Source organism: Equus caballus, chromosome 27, assembly GCF_041296265.1.
Source record: "Equus caballus isolate H_3958 breed thoroughbred chromosome 27, TB-T2T, whole genome shotgun sequence".
In the NCBI taxonomy this organism is placed as follows: domain Eukaryota; kingdom Metazoa; phylum Chordata; class Mammalia; order Perissodactyla; family Equidae; genus Equus; species Equus caballus.
Genome location: NC_091710.1, coordinates 22,086,298 through 22,103,855, shown reverse-complemented (window position 1 = coordinate 22,103,855; position 17,558 = coordinate 22,086,298). Strand labels below are relative to the sequence as shown.

General features: G+C 40.4%; 1 protein-coding gene across 4 annotated transcripts in view; it reads right to left on the bottom strand.

The window, feature by feature from the left end:
* ZMAT4 (zinc finger matrin-type 4) overlaps positions 1 to 17,558 on the bottom strand; it is a 321,138-nt gene that overhangs the window by 206,224 nt on the left and 97,356 nt on the right. For all 4 annotated transcript variants that reach the window (XM_001490204.5, XM_070253545.1, XM_070253544.1 and 1 more), the window contains exon 3: positions 1,279 to 1,368. In XM_001490204.5, the coding sequence (XP_001490254.2) occupies positions 1,279 to 1,368 (90 nt within the window). The remainder of the gene's footprint in view (positions 1 to 1,278; positions 1,369 to 17,558) is intronic.

The following is a 17,558-nucleotide window of genomic DNA, read 5'->3' as shown; positions in this document are numbered from 1 at the left end:
CTGTTTCCTCAGTCTCTGGCATGTAGCGGTGTACCTCATTACCTATCATTTCATTGCATATTCACAAAGCGCACTGAGGGAAGTCTGACGATTACAGCCTCATTGAGGGAACTGAGGCTCAGAGAGATCAATTATTTGCCCGAGGTCATAGAGCTAAGACCTAACAGCGCTAGTCTCAATCCCACTCCTTGGCAGCTTGCAACGTTTTTGTGACATCTTTTGCCTCCAATAAGCTCTAAATCCTGCTTCACCAAGGCAGTAAAGAAAACCCCACACTGTTTCAGATTAGTCTGCCTATTAACAGCTTATTTTGGGATGCTAAGAGGCGTGGCTTGGAATTCATTAACACCAGCCCTGACACTCACTGCCTTTGGTCACATGCTATTCACTTGCTCTTTCTTTTTCACCTGTGAAGAATACACAAGTACAGTTTTTGTCAAGCTTATTCAATGATCACATATTAATTTTTAATAAGAAAAGAAGACCAACATCTATATGGCAGCAGAAGGAAAACAGGATCATAAGCACAAGTGGCAGTGTGGGGTATGAATTCCATGCCTGCAGCCTCCTCGGAACTCGACAGGCGAGGAAATTCGGTGTCTGACCCACAGTGTTTACCTTGGGGGCCTCTGCGATGGATGGCTCTGAACATTCCACTCACTAGGAAAAGCAGCCCCTGCTGGGAGGCAGGAACACGTACTTCATCAGTCTTTGCCTTGGCCTGGCTGAAGTAAACCCTTTGCTCTGACTTTATACCTTCTGAGCACCTTTCTAATCATCATTTGTCTTCCCAAGTAAATGCTCCCTCAGGGAGAGGGGGCACTGACCAAAACCCTGAGTATTTTTATTTCCAAGATGTGCACAGTCTTCCTTATAAAGGAATCAATTGGCATTCTGTTTTACACACCAAAGGAAAAGTAAAATATGTAAAAAGCAAAGGATCTGATATTTCTGACAGGTTTGCCCCTCAGGCCGTGTCTGCCCTGCTCTCTGTCTTCTGACGGCTCCTGTCTCCCCTCACCCACCTCGCTCTGTACCGTCTTTCTCTGCGCAGTCCCAGTGCGGCATCACCAAAAGCCTTCCAAGACTAGACTGGCAAGTTCTGGCAGGAAAAAGAAGACTTGTTTACACGTAACATTTTCTGTAATACTTGATGAGAACTATTTCTAATCACTTAGCTTTCCCACTCAGCTGGACGTGACCTCAATTCTTAGACCTGCAAAATTCTTAGCAAATAGAACAAATCCTCTAAGAATATCACATGGTGCAGATACTCACATTTTCTGACCGGAGCCTCTTGGCAGGACACCCGCCGTCCCTGGGGTGAAGCATGTAATACAGTCGGACTTTGCTTGCATGTTTTCGACTCTGGGAAGGAAAAGCAGAGAAGACACCGTGAAAGAGAAGGCATTTTAAATCCTTGGAAACATAGCCACTGCCAATGCCAAGAAGTACTCACATTAGAAAACATTTCCACACGCTCCTGTGAGTTACATGGGATGAAGTTTCCGATAGGGTAAATGACTTGCCCAAGGTCATAAAGCCAAGATAATTTCAAGATTAGAAAACACAGTTAATCGGGGCTGGCCCCATGGCCGAGTGGTTAAGTTCGCGCACTCCGCTGCAGGCGGCCCAGTGTTTCGTTGGTTCAAATCCTGGGCGCGGACATGGCACTGCTCGTCAGACCACGCTGAGGCAGCGTCCCACATGCCACAACTAGAGGAACCCACAACGAAGAATACACAACTATGTACCGGGGGGCTTTGGGGAGAAAAAGGAAAAAATAAAATCTTAAAAAAAAAAGAAAACACAGTTAATGAAGAAGGGTAAAACCACTGGGATCTTTTAACCTGAAGTGAACAATATATGTAACTGTCCTCAAAAGTAAGAACAGGTCTGCAAAGAGAATAACATAAGGATCATCGGTGGTGGAGAGCCAGGTCCCCTACCTTCTCTCTCGCTCCTGCTGCCCTGCCCTGAGGAGCTGGCACACACAGCGCCTCCAGTAGAAGTCTGTTCCTCTGGTTCTCCCATATCTGAGTCTCCTTAATAAGCTATCAAAAGGGATTTTCCAAAGTCAGATATCATGAGCAAACAAAAGATATTGTATCCAAGTCTGAGGGCTGATCAGAGCCCAAGCTACATACAAACAGGCGGGTGGCATTGAACAAATAAAACCCCACCTCTTGCAGGATGAGCGGGACTATGGATTTCTGCCTGTCCTGACTGATCCACGCCCAGCGTGGAGAAATTGCTCCCTTCCTAGTTCCATCTTTCCTCTACTCTGTTGTTCAGCTGACAGCCCACCCGAACTCCCCTCACCTTTAAAGAATACTGTAGTTCTGACTTCCCAGATGCTACCGGAGGCGGGACGGCAGAGTGAAAAGAGCACTATAATAAAATAGTCAGAAGTTCAGCACCTCACTTCCGGCCTTACCACTTTCTAGTGTGTAATATTGAACAAGTCACTCACTCCCATTTGGGTTTATAGCCAAAATGAGTCTCATTTTCTCCATATGCAAAAAGAACATAATAATATTTATTGGGGTTGCCATGAGAATCAAATGAGACATTGCATATGAAAAACTGCAATCCACACAATGTAAGCATTTCTTGCTACTGACTACACCAGTCCCCAACTTTGGTTCCACTGAGGTCTCTATAATGGGAACTCTCCTTTAACCCACTGCTGCCTAATTCCAGGCCCCCATCCCCTTCCTTTTCTCAGAGATAATTTCTTTCTTTTCTGGGCCTTGATTTCACTTTGCCTTTATTCCCAGCTGATTCTAGCCAATGGTTTGCCCTCATGGGTTAGCCACAAAGGCAAAGTGATTTTCAGAGCACACACAGCAAGTTGCATCTTGTTTACAGGATGCATTGTAAATCCTTTCTGTCTGGTTTTCCTCATTTATCACTTTTTCAGTTCCTTTATTGTGCCTAGAGCAAGAAGACTGTGCTTTTAACAGTCCTTGAACACTTTTAAGGCCTTTAAATGGGTTTAAAAGTACTAATGGAACATAAAAAACATTGCACACATGTAAAAGTACTAAAGTATGATTTGGAACTATATTTGTAGCCATTTCTAAGTTGCATAGTGAGTTTTAATCAAGGCTTATCCACACTCTTGTTTGCCTGAAAGATTGGTAGGACAGAGAAACAGAGACCAATGTGGACCTGTGGTCAGATGATTTCAACATTATTCTTCAGCTTCTGCGTGTCTTTGAGAAGGTCACAGCACAGACTGGCATTTCTCTTTCTGCATATAAATATGTTGACTAGTAGAATCAGTCTACATTTTCTACAGTTTTGTTGGTTTTTTGGAGGTAAGGAGTAGTGGTAATATTAGGAATACTGCTATAGTCAAAAACATGAAAAGGAACACTTAAAAACCTGCAAGATGGGGGCTGGCCCCATGGCCGAGTGGTTAAGTTCGCGCGCTCCGCTGCAGGCGGCCCAGTGTTTCGTAGGTTCGAATCCTGGGCGCGGACATGGCACTGCTCATCAGACCACGCTGAGGCAGTGTCCCACATGCCACAACTAGAAGAACCCACAATGAAGAATACACAACTATGTACCGGGGGGCTTTGGGGAGAAAAAGGAAAAAATAAAATCTTTTAAAAAAAGAAAAAAAAACCCTGCAAGATGCTGAAGGTGGCCACAGAGCCTGGGCTGGTGCAACCCACGGCAGACGGGCAACTGGCGAAAAGATGAAGTGCTAACAGTGTGAGCAAAATGCGGCTGAAGTGGGTTTTCAATTTTGCATTTGTCACCATAAAAGAACTTCTTCTCACAGTTCCTGCAGCATCAATCCACTCGAAGCCCTGGATCCCAGAGAATAAAATCATCGCAAAACCGGAAATCTCATAATGCGGTCTGTTTTGCGGTTGGTTTTCTTCTCTTTCCCGAAAACACGACATTTCTTTCAAAAAGACTACTTCCAGCAAAGGCAAAGTTCACTGGGTTATTTAATTGCAGTTTGACAAAACTAGTAAGGACTTGTTAGCTGAAAAGAACAGGGAAGTACGTGATAAACTCGGCTGTGAAGCCATCAGTGACTAGTGATGCTGGGATCTGAGGCTTATTAGCGACAGTTCATTAAATGCCTGTTTTTCTCCTTCAGCTTCCCCAGCTCCCAGGTTTGATGGAAGGACTGACTGCACAACACATGCTGCCGCTGCCCTTGTGGAGGGGTGAAGAGAAGCCGCGCTTTGGCAAACACCACCTGCTTCTGGAAGGACGGTGGAGGCATTCTAATGCACCATTTAGCCAAATCCCTTTTGCCAAGCTGCTTTTTCCAGGCGGCCTGGGCTGGATCCCGTGCCTTCCCTGCCACAAGGCGAGCCGCACTCGGTGGGAAGTAAAGGCCCTGAGGACAGCCCACTTCTCAGCGAGAGCCGTGTGGAGTCACCTTCCTAGTTAATCTGATTCAAACCCAAAACCACATCCAGATGATGTTGGTTGACAAAAGGAAAAAGGTTCCTAGCAGAATGCTCCTTGGTGCTCGATAGCTGGCCTGCCTCAGCGCTGGGCCTGCACAGATAGGGTGGAGCGCTGCTGGTGAGTCCTCTCCTGGCTTCCTGACACACGCCCCTCTTCCTCAAGACGGCACACTGAGTCACACACCATGTCTTCCTCCCACTGGTTCCTCCCAACCCCTTAACTACCCCAAATTGCTTGACATTTGGCACGGTAATCTCACTCCTTTCAATTTATTCTGAAAAACAAAAACAAAAAAAGACCCTTCCCTAAGAAAAATTAAAATTACTTTCGAGCAAAGATATTGCTTGCAGCGCTATCTAAATAGGACCAAAAAAAAATGGGAGACAGCTACGTATTCACCAATAGGAGATTGGTTAAAGCAGCCATGGAAGGCCCTCATGTCAGCTGGAAACAGAAGAAAATGCTTTCCACATAATGAATAGTGAAGGAAAAATGCTAAACTCAAAATTGTTTGTATACTGTGATTAAATTATATAAATATTTATAAGTATATCAATCATAAGTGAAAAGGAAAAAAGCATGACTTAGAGTAGAAGGAGTATGGACGGTTTTCATTTTTTAATTCTATAACAAATTTACCTTTAATATAAAAAATAATTTCACAATGCTCAAGCCATTGTAATTCCTCATTAAGTATACATTTTACTCACGATGATTGTAATTAGTAAAAAGCATCAATGGTCTGGAACGCTTTTAACATATATTGGTATAATTGACCACATTTCCATTTATCTTTTTTAACGTCTTATCAACATTCAAAATGCAAATTTTTTTCATTGCAATTCATTGCAAACTTGGTAATTTAGATGAGCCTCCTTAATCCAAGAGCAAGACATGTTGCTTCAAATTTGAAAACTTCATATTGGCACACACGAACGCCATGGTGAACATGCCTACTTTTCACAGCTTGGCCACTTGCTCTTTCCGTGTATGAACAGAGACTATGGGGATGCGTGGCAGATGCTGGCCTGACAACCACACTGAGAAGACCTGGAAGAAAGGTACTCCTGAAACTGGGTATGTCATCCAAATACACATGAGCAACAACAAACACTTATGACTTTTTCAAAGACTTGTCAATACTTAAAACTTGCACTGCTTTTGGGAGTTTCAAAACACAGACCAACTGCCAACTGAAAAGAACTTAAAGGAGGAAAAAAAACACCTTACAGATTAAATGTATATATTACCGAGTTTCAGGAGGGAAAAGGACCATTACTTTGAGGGAGAAGATGTGAAAAAGAAATTACAGTCTCTTTCAATTGCACCGAGAGTCAGGCCCAGGCTCCTTCTTGCATTAATATTTGCATTTTAAGCAAAAGTCATTACTTTCATTCAAACCACATCAACTTTAAGCTTCCCAGATAGGCCAGAAATTACCAACTCTTCCATTTTAATTAAAGCCTTGCCCCCGATGCTGGGCACTGTGCAGGGGCAGACCTATCTGCAGATTACTTTCTTTTGCTGAAACAATCTCTTGGCACTCAAAGAAACAGTCTAAAGTGCAAATTCAGGCCAGCCTTTTCTTTGGAGGGATAAAGAACAAGACAAACCTCTATTTTCAGATGTATTGCTGTGAAAGAAGGGGGCGAAACACAGAAATAGAATGGCTTTGTGCTTCACCTAAATAACCATCTTCCATTATCACATACTCCCTTAAAAAATTCACAACTCAAATTTGCTTCCAACAAGGCTACTGATTTCTGGTCTCATAAAATGCCGAGATAACAGCGCAACTTTGTATTTGCAGCATGCTCCAAACAGCCTTCAAAGTCCTTCCACATTTATCGTCTCGCTTTATCCTCGAATCACAGTTGTGAGGCTGTGAGGAGAGGTGTTATTTCAAATAAGCTTTAAGACCCATTCCTGATTTCCTAGTTAAGTCTGCAGCATCTTATTTTATCGTAGGTATCTAATTATACCTCTTCCAGAAACCAGCTAAAAAAAAGCCGAGGACTATGAGAAAAAGGGAAAACCTGGAACAGACTGATAATTACAGAAGAGTGATTATCACGTGCCTCCAATTTTGAGGTATTTCTACTTGTTCTAGGGTAAAGAGAAGCCGATCAAAGGAAAGCAATGAATCCCAAAGTTCTCACCTCCTGGCTCCCGGGGATGACTAGCGGACAGGAGATAGAGGCTCCCTCGCTCAGGAAGAAGGAGAAGTCATCCTGGCAGAACACCACTTAGCACTCAGAGGCTGAGGACGCCAGTGCTGGGCGCTAGAAAAGCTGTAGCACAATTTTACTAGGAAGCCAAGGTTACATGCAGATAAATCAAAGAGAGAAAACGCGAGTTGGAGACCCCCTCTGATAAGTGAGCTCCATGCCAGAATGACACATCTTTCCTGATCAACCACAGGGAGGAGGTTGGATATAGAAACTTCCAGTAACCAGAGTGGAAGATGGGCCAAGCAAAAACTAAGAAGAGAAAACTGGCCCCTAGAAGGAAGAAACAAAACTCTTCGGCTGGAACTGCCCAATGCCCACGGTCCAGACCTCCTCCCAGTCTGCTGGGCTACTGGAATGGTCTGTAATCCAGTCCTATAGCTGAAATTGGATCAGAAGATCCTAAAAGGATTCAGGTGGACTATGTGAAAGGATTACAAGCCAATCCACACCCACCGGGGACATGTGCAGCCTGCGTAAGCTTCCGTTCTGCCAAGGATGAGTGACACCTACGAAAAAATTCTGTAACACACAAGAACTCTTTGGAGAAACTCTCAAGGAGGAGACATCAACCAATTCTTTGCACAATATTTACTACAATAAATAGAAGTAAGTTTTAAATGGCACAAGTTTTGTGTCATTTAATTCAAGAAAATACAAACTGAGAGTAAAAGCTAAAAGTGAGATGACAACTAATTAAGAGGAAGACGTGCTATCTGAGTCAATAGAGGAAGAACATTAAAAACATCAGAGTGTAATTTTGAAGGTCTTTCATAGCAGTTCAAGCACAGAATCAACACTGCAAATCAGTGTGGAAGTCAAGACAGACACACTTCCTAGGACAGAAAGGAATAGGATGAGGAAGTGGGAAAAAATGATACTGGAGATCTTACATATGAAAGACTAGACCAAATACGGGGTGGCTTTGATGGCAGAACAAATGGAATAGAATAAAAAGTCCCAAAATAGACCCAGTAATTTGAAAACAAAAAGAAAACTTGGAAAATCTATATAACTTTGTGAATGGAAAATTTTCTAAACAACAAAGCAAAAGAAGCAAGATTCATAGATATGACTACAAAAAAATGTGTTTTTGATCACTGAAATATATACATGTAAGAGGCAAACCACAAAGTAGGAAAAATACTTGCAACATGTAAAAGAAAACAGTTTAATACCGTTAAGGTAGAAAGTGCCTTCACAAATTTATAAGGAAAAAACAACACAAAATAGGCAAATGATATAAATAAGAATTGTAGAAATGCAAATAACTAAAAGGTATACACAAAGAAGCTCATCCAAATTCTACCTTATAATTTTTAAACTAAAAAGTACATATTTTCATCCGTTAAATTGGCAAAAAATTACAAAATATACATATCTATATCCATATTGGTGAAGATGCAGGAAAGCTGGCACTCTTGTTCACAGCTAAAGGCATGTAAATTGAGACAATCTTCTGAGATGGAAATTTTGCAACATATATTCAAAAGGCAAAAACTTGTTTGATTCAACAATGCTACTTCTATGAATTTATTTTAAGGAAGCAATCAGAGACGGGTATTGCCATTTACTCATAATAGGAAAATCAGAAAATAAGTTAACGTCCCGAACGAGAGGGATAAATATTATATTTATATGATAGATCACCAGATGGCCATTAACAAGTATTACAATAATATTCAATGACACGAAAAATATCTATGAAATAATACTAAGAAAAAAAGTGTCAGTTTCAAACCAGAATATAAATGATGCCAGAATTTTTAAACAAAAATATATGTGTGTATATAGGAGCGCGCGTGTGTAGACCGAGCAAGGAAGCAAGGATGAAGGAAGATGTGTCTAGGAAGAAACATACCAAAGGATTAACACTGTTTATCATGGATCACAGGTAATTTTAATTTTCCTTACATATGCTTTTTTTGAATTTTCCAAATTCCTTAACAGACCTAATCATCCCAATAATTAGAGGGAAAAATTATAATTTGAAAGATTCATTCCAACACTGAAGTTTTACCATTCTAATAGTCCTATCTCAAGATGAGGAAAATAAGGCTCAGAAAGACCAAGAGACTTGCTCAAGATCCCACAACTTATGCATTCTCAGACAACAGGGATTACATCTGTTTTGTTCATTGTTGCATCCCCATGATCTATCACCATGGCTGACACATAGTCGGTGCTCGATAAAGATTTGTCGGTTGAGTGATTGAACACATGAATGAAAGAATGAGGCAATCCCAGAAAAAGAGCCCAAGACCCTTGATTAATTAAAATGATTATGTGAAAGTGTTGTGTACATAATTGCTATAGATTCCCTTCCATTCTAAAAATGAAACCAAACCCATCACCCATCTATTTCCATCTCCATCCCCCACTGCTACAGTGCAGGTCAGAGAGAAGCCGAGAGCCTGCAGACCAAAGAGTGTTCGGAGCGACAACTCCTGCAGGCATTTTGCAGAGCGTGCACGCTGGAGGAAACACTCTCAGTAGGTGAACTGATGAAGTCTGAATTCGAAGCATAAGCTCTGAAGAAACTGAGGAATTGCTGCAACCGGTACAAAAGTCAAGATGCAGAGTGAGCGTCATATTGCCGCAGACGCCATGGCACACGCAGATCCAGCTTGTTGGGAAGAGCAGGTTTGGGACAAGGCAGAGTCAATTCCTCCACTGTTTCCAAGAATCCCGACTCACCAGATGCTGGCTTAGTACAGTCTCATTTATCCTGTGTGTGGCCTAGGGTAATATGTCTCTTAGTTTTTAATTATAGGGTACTGGGCATTAGTGCTGTTATGGACCAAATTATGTGCCCCAAAATTCATATGTTGAAGCTCTAACTCCCAGTGTTACTGTATTTTGAGATAGGTAGTTAAGGTTGAATGGGTTCAGAAGGGTAGGGTCCTAATCCAGCAGGACTGGTCTCCTTTCAAGATGAGGAAGAGACCCAGAGAGCTCGTCCTCTTTCTGCATGCACAGAGCAAAGGTCACGTGAGGCCCCAGCAGGAAGGTGGCCTTTCACAAACCAGGAAGAGAGGCTTCACCAGAAACCAACCCTGCTGGCACCTTGCTGGAAGACTTCTGGTTTCCAGAACTCTGAGAGAGTAAATGTCTGTTGTGTAAGCCACCATTCTTTGGTATTTTATGGCCGCCCAAGCTGACCACGACGTATGCCATCAGCTAAACTAGATGCCCTCTCAGGGTCTTTTCTCTTTACACAGTAATCAGTCCATTTTTCACAAGTAAAAGGACAGCCTCAAAGTTTCTAGAATTGGGTCACTTTATTTTTCTCTGAAACATTTTTAAAAGAGCAGTTGAAACGAGAAACACTTATCTTAAACAAGCAGTAGGAAAACGTGAATTTTTGCTGGAGAAAAACGTGTATGGTGGGATGTGCAGGATTCATAATTGTGTAAACGTGTTTGCACTAAATCCGTACTTCTGTCTGCCTACACAAGGGACTACATCCATCCATTACAATTTTAAATCAAAGTCTTGCAACTCAAAAAATTGAATTACCACCAAAGCACAGAGGAACCATTTTTATGTGGTGTGAGGACAGAGCTAAATATGTCTCCATGATGTCTGTGTATTTTAAGCAGAACCGTGTGAGAAATAAGAGAACACCAGAGGATAAATAATGTGATAGGCCTCATGGAGGCCTCTCTTTTGATGTTTGGGGTAAGAAAACAAAAACAAAAATGATATTCCCCCAGAAGCCCCTTGTAAAGAAGTTAAAGTTAGAGACGAGAGAAACAATAAAGCCAGTGTGGTCAGACAGGACGGGGTGAGTTGAAGTAACAAAGCTATCAAATTCTTCCAAAATGGGAAAGCCTAAATAGTACAAGCCAACCTTGGGCTAGGATTTCCCCAAATCTCTTGATTTCTCTTATACAATCCATGTCTGGAATAAGAAGAATGCTAGCACTCTATGAAAACAACACTGTGTGAAGTCTTGCAAGATTAACCCCACTCCTGCCACGGGCAAACACTAGTGCCGTCTCCACTTCCTCGCATGGAGTGAGGTTTAGTCTGTGAAGAAACCGAGGTAAAACAGAGTCCCCGCCCTTGTGGAATGGACGACTGGCCCAGCAAGGCAGGACAATCACCCAGACGACCACGACAAGGACGAGAGCAGCAGCAAGGCTCGGCTGTGACCTCTTTACTCTGTATAACATTTTCACGTTAAGTTCTCTTTTACCCTATTATTTTATACTCCTTAGCATGTACCATATAATTATTCTCAAACTGAACTCTGTTCTTATGACTGAATCCCCAATTTTTGGTTATTTTTATAGTCCTAATCTATCCCCACAATGCACCTTTAAAATTTCTACACAGAGCAGCTCCTCTACAAACGCTTGTTAACTACTTAAATAGCCAGGGGAGCAGAAGCTTTTTGTTCTGTGGTCTGTTTTTGTTTCATAGTCCCACTTGCTTATGTTTGTTTCTGTTGCCTTTACTTTTGGTGTCAAATCCAAAAATATCATCGCCAAGACTGATGCCAAGGAGCTTACCTGCTACGTTTTCTCCTAGGAGTTTTATGGTTTCAGGTCTTACATTCAAGTCTAACCCACTTTGAGTTGATTTTTGTGTACAGTGTAAGATGAGGTCCAGTTTCCTTCTTTTACATGTGGCTGTCCAGTTTTTCCAGCACCATTTATCAAAGAGATTATCCTTTTCCCATTGTATATTCTTGGCTCCTTTGTCATAAATTAATTGACCATATATGTGTGGGTTTATTTCTGGGCTCTCTATTCTGTTCCATTGATCCATGTATTTATTTTTATGCCTATTTGATTATTATAGCTTTGTAATATTGATTGAAATCAGGCAGTGTGATACCTCCAGCTTTGTTCTTCTTTCTCAAGACTGCCTCAGCTGTTCAGAGTCTTTTGTGGTCCCATACAAATTTTAGGATTGTTTCCAATTCTGTGAAAAACACCTTCGGAGTTTTGATAGAGATTGCATTGAATCTGTAGATTGCTTTGGGTAGTGTGGACATTTTAACAATATTAATTCTTCCAATCAATGAGCATGGAATATCTTTCCATTTCTTCGTGTCTCCTTTGATTTCTTTCATCAATGTCTTGTAGTTTTCAATGTACAGATCTTTCACTTCCTTGATTAAATTTATTCCTAGGTATTTTATTCTTTTTGATGCAACTGTAAATGAGATTGTTTTATTTATTTCTCTTTCTGATAGTTCATTGTTATTGTATAGAAATGCAACTGATTTTTGTATATTGATTTGTACTCTGCAACTTTACTGAATTCATTTATTAGTTTTAACAGCTTTTTGGAGGAGTCTTCAGGTTTTTCTACATATAATATGCTATCTACAAATAGAGACAGTTTTACTTCTTCCTTTCCATTTTGGAAGACTTTTGTTTTTGTCTTGCCTAATTCCTGTGGCTAGGACTTCCAATACTATGTTGAATAAAAGTGGTGAGAGTAAGCATCCTTGTCATGTTCCTGATCTTTGAGGAAAAGCTTTCAGTGTTTCACTGTTAAGTGTGATGTTAGCTGTGGGCTTGTCATATATGGCCTTTATTATGTTGAGGTATCCAGCTTGTTGAGAGTTTTTATCATGAATGGATGTTGAATTTTGTCAAATGCTTTTTCTGCATCTATTGAGAAGATCATGTGATTTTTATCCTTCACTTTGTTGATGTAGTGTATCACATTGATTGATTTGCAGAGGTTGAACCATACTTACATCCTTGGAATAAATCCCACTTGATCATGTTGTATGATCCTTTTAATGTACTGTTGAATTTGGTTTGTTAATAGATTGTTGAGGATTTTTGCATCTATGTTTGTGAGTGATAATAGGCCGTAATTTTCTTTTCTTGTAGTGTCCTTGTCTGATTTTGGTATCAGGGTAATGCTGGCCTTGAAAAGTGAGTTTAGAACTGTTTCCTCCTCTTCTACTTTTTTGGAAGAGTTTGAGAAGGGTTGGTGTTAATTCTTCTTTAACTGTTTGGTAGATTCACCAGTGACGCCATCTGGTCCTGGACTTTTCTTGGTTGGGAGGTTTCTGATTACTGATCAAAACTCCTTACTCATTAGTAGTCTGTTCACATTTTCTATTTCTTTATCATTCAGTTTTGGTAGGTGGTATGTTTTTAGGTTTTATCCATTTCTTCTAGGTTCTTCAATTTGTTGGCATCTAATTATTCATAGCAGTCTTCTATGATCCTTTGTATTTGTGTGGTATCTGTTGTAATGTCTCTTCTTTCATTCATAATTTTATTTTTGAGTCCTCTCTCTTTTTGCCTTAGTAAGTCTAGGAAAGATTTGTCTATTTTATTTATCCTTTCAAAATACCAGCTCTTAGTTTTGTTGCTCTTTCCTATTGTCTTTTTAGTCTCTATTTCATTTATTTCCACTCTGCTCTTTGATATTTCTTTCCTTCTACTAAAAGCTTTTGCACAGCAAAGAAAACCATCAAGAGAATGAAAAGGCAACCTATGGAATGGGAGAAAATATCTGCAAATCATGGAGGGGTTAATATCCAAAATATATAAAGAACTCATGCAACTCAATTACAATAACAACAACAAAAAACAATCCAGCTAAAAATAGGCAGAGGAGTTGAATAGACATTTTTCCAGAGCATACATGTAAATGGCCAATGATACATGAAATGGTGCTCAATATCGCTAATCGTCAGGGAAATGTAAACCAAAACCACGATGAGATTATCACCTCACACCTGTTAGAATGCTTATTGTCATAAAGACAAGAAATAACAAGTGTTGGCAAGGAAACCTTTGTACACTGTTGATGGGAAGGTAAACTGGCACAGCCACTAGGAAAACAGTATGGAGATTCCTCAAAAAAATTGAAGTTAGAATCACCATATGATCCAGATACTTCTGGGAATATATCCAAAGGAAATGAAAATGGGATATCAAAAAGGTATCTGCACTCTCATGTTCATTGTAGCATTATTCACAACAGCCAAGATATGGAAACAACCTAAGCATCCATTGATGGATGAATGGATAAAGAAGATGTATATATGTAATGTATATAATTATATAATATATAATGTATATGTATAATTATATAGTATATAATAAATACATATATGTATAATGTAGTATTAGTCACGAGAATGAAGGAAATCCTGCTATTTTGGACACATTGATGGATCTTTAGGGCATCATGCTAAGTGAGATAAGCCAGAGAGAAAAAGACAAATACTGCATGGTATCACTTTATATGAAATCTAAAAAGGAGAAATAAACAAAAAGTCAAACTCATAGAAACAGAGAGTAGAAAGGTGGTTGCCAGGAGCTGCGGGGTAGGGGAAATAAGGAGGGTTGGTAAAAGGTACAAACTTTCAGCTATAAGATGAATAAGGCCCGAGGATCTAATGTAAAACATGGTGACTATAGTTGACGACACTGTATTGTATCATTAAAGTTTGCCAAGAGAGTAGAACTTAAATGTTCTCACCAAAAAAAAAGAGAAATATGATAAATACATGAGGTGATGGCTGCGTTAATTAACCAGGTGGGTGCAATCCTTTCGTAATATGTACCTATATCAAATCACCACAATGTACACTTTTTAAGTATCTTACAAATTAATTTGTCAATTATACCACAAAAAAAGCTGAAATAAATAAACAGCCTGGTGACTCAGACTATAAGACATAACTCAAATAGACCTCACTTTAGCACTGCAATAGTAAAAAAAAAATTGGACAAACAAAACAGTATAACATCTGGCTAACAAAGAGATTCTCCAACTTACTAAGAATTTGTATTTTCAAGGTCAGTTTCCTCTGGCACACTTGAAATGTCAACTTTATTTTCAAAGGTTTTATATCCTATTTTGAAGAGTACTTCTAGGTACACGTAACTTGTATAATCTGAAAAAAGTAATCAGCAAACTTATTAGGAACGTTTCCCAGTGTAAAAGAATGTGCACGGAACAGCATCTCCGGTTATCCCAGCCCAGTGTTTGCCCCCGTGGTTGAGCTAGACTTTCCCACACCGTCACACCTGAAATGGGACGGGGCTGGGAATCCTCACAGCCGCTGAAGTCGAATTTGGAAGGGTCCAGCCACATTGCTAGTGGAAAGATAGGTTAGTGGCTTTGTTTCACTTAATGCTGGGGAAACAGAAATTTTTTTTCTCCTAAATCCTTAGAGTCAAGTACCCAGAGGCGTATTTTATTTTTCCAGCAATATTTGTTTTGTTTAATACTACTCTACAGACCTTCAGGGGAAACAGGCACTGGCTGCCAGCTGCAACTGTGCCATTACCTGCAGCTCCCCCACCTCCTCCTTTTCACCTTGTCTATATGCCTAGTCCAAGGTCCAGAGTTTAGTCTGTTTGCAGGTTGCTTTGAACTAGATAGCATGATTAAAGAAAAATAGGGAATTTTGGAAATAATTCATGCTCTCTAGCCAGGCGGTACAGAGAGACACACGTGTTCAGGAGAAGATGGTTTTAACCACAAAATACTCCCCAGATATTCTCAGAGTCCCTGTGTCACCCCTTTCTCTCAGCTACAGGGTCCAGGGAGAGACTCAGCCAAAAGAAGCCAGAGGTTACCTTGCCAGAGGCCCTGGAATGCAGAGCGCCCCCTCCTTGGGGACAGCAGGGGGAGTGCAGGGATCCCTGGGTCCCACCTCATTGCCTGCCCCTCTGCATGCAGACCAGACCTGGAGGAGTCCTTTTCCTTCCAATTCTTCTCAAAATTTGGTCTTTGGACCTCCTGATTCAGAATCATATGGAATTTTCTGAAAGGAAGATTTCAGACCTAATAAGAATTGTTAGGTTTCTCACCAGCTCCCCAAGGGCTGAGAAGGCAAGTGGATTTTGAAAGCTGCAGCTCTACTTTGCCACCTTTCTAATCCTCTCCCCTCCCTTCCCCTTCTATGGCTGCCAAGCTCAGATTGAAAGAAAAAAGAGACTGGCAGCACTATCTCCAGCTTCAGCTGGATTGCAGTCCAGCGTGAGGCAAAATCAGGAAGAAGCAGTCTCAAGGCCAGTCTCCCAGGGCCTCGCAAGGAGTAGGCTGAGAAGCGCAGAGCTTGAAAGAAGCCTGCATTTGGCAGAGGCTCTGCTCTGACATCTCGCAGCTCTCAAACTCTGGCCGCCAGTTTTCGTTTCTCACAATCTTCTCTTTCCTCCTCCCTCCCAACTTCCATTCTCCTCTCCCTAACCGCCTTCAGAAGGTTCCCCTTAGCCATCCTGCTTTCCCACTTGAACTCAGCACTCCCAAAGAGAAGCCACTGTCTCTCCTCCCCCGCCTCGCTCCCTTTTCCATGTTCCTGTCTTTGGCTGGAACACCAGCACTCTTGCAGGCAACCAGGCACGAAACCCAGTGAAGCAAAGATATTGGAATACACCAGCCAAAAATTTTAAATAAGGATGATAAATATATTTAAGGAGTTGGGAAGATATAACCAATATGAAGAAAAACATAAAATCATAAAAAGTAAAAAGTAGAAATATTAGGTAATGGGATTACACATCAGGACCATGTGAAATTTACTGGTCTAACAGATGCAAATCCATCAATGTAATATACCACATTCATGAATGTTGAACCATGTGACACTACTATGTTTGTAAGTGAAAATGATCAAATATTGGCAATTTCATATGGTTCAACTTTATTTTTCTTTGATAAGAAGAAAAGAATACTTCTTGATTTTTTTTTAAATTGAAGACTCGTGTCCACACAAAAACCTGCACCTGGAAGTTTATGGCAGCTTTATTCATAGTTGCCAAAACTTGGAAGCAATAGAGATGTCCTTCAATAGCTGAATAGATAAATAAACTCTGGTACAGCCAGATGATGGAATACTACTCAGTGCTGAAAAGAATTGAGCTATTAAGCCATTAAAAGACACGGAAGAATCTCAAATGTGCATTATTAAGAAGAAGCCAATGTGAAATGGCTACCATATAATTCCAACTATATGACATTCTAGAAAAGGCAAAACTACGGAGACAGGAAAAAGATCAGTGGTTGCCAGGGGGAAGGGAGGTGGAGGGATGAATGGGCAGAGCGCAGAGGGTTTCTAGAGCAGTGAAAATGCCCTCTATGATATTATAATGGTGGACACAGGTCATTATACATTTGCCCAAACCCATAGAATGTACAACACCAGGAGCGAATCCTAATGTAAACTATGGAGTTTGGGTGATTATGATGTGTCAATGCAGGTTCATCTATTGTAACAAAAGTACCACTGTGGTGGGGGACGATGATAACGGGGGAGGCTATGCAAGTGCGGGGGCAGGGGGTATATGGGAAACCTCTGTACCTCCCTCTCCACTTTGCTGTGAACCTAAAACTGCTCTAAAAAAATAAAATCTATTAAATAAAAAAATTTTAATGTAGATGACAAAACTGTTAAGTAAAATTAATGAACTAAATACAACATTGCGTTTTTTTAAAAGTAATGTATCACGATCAATCATGGATTATTATCTAAGAAGGCAAGCATAGCACAACATCAAAAAAATCGATATTATTCACCAAGTTAATAGACTAAAGGAAGAAAAAAAATCATATCTCAACCAATGCAGGAAAATCATATGATAAAATCCAGTACCTATTTATACTTTTTCAAAAACTTAGTAAACTAGGGAAAAATAATATTCTTGTCTCCATATAGGTTACATGAAATATCTACAACAACCATTACACTTATTGGAGAACTTTTGATTGTCTTCTTTTAAAGACTAGAAACAAGAAAAATACAACCACTGTCACTGTTGCCACCAACTACAGCACTGGAATTCTCTATGGACATCATGGAAGAAAGAAAAAGAAAAAGAGATCCAAGAATAGGAAGGGAGGAGCTACAATTCAATGTTGTAAATAATAAAAACTTTTATCTAGAAAAATTGACAG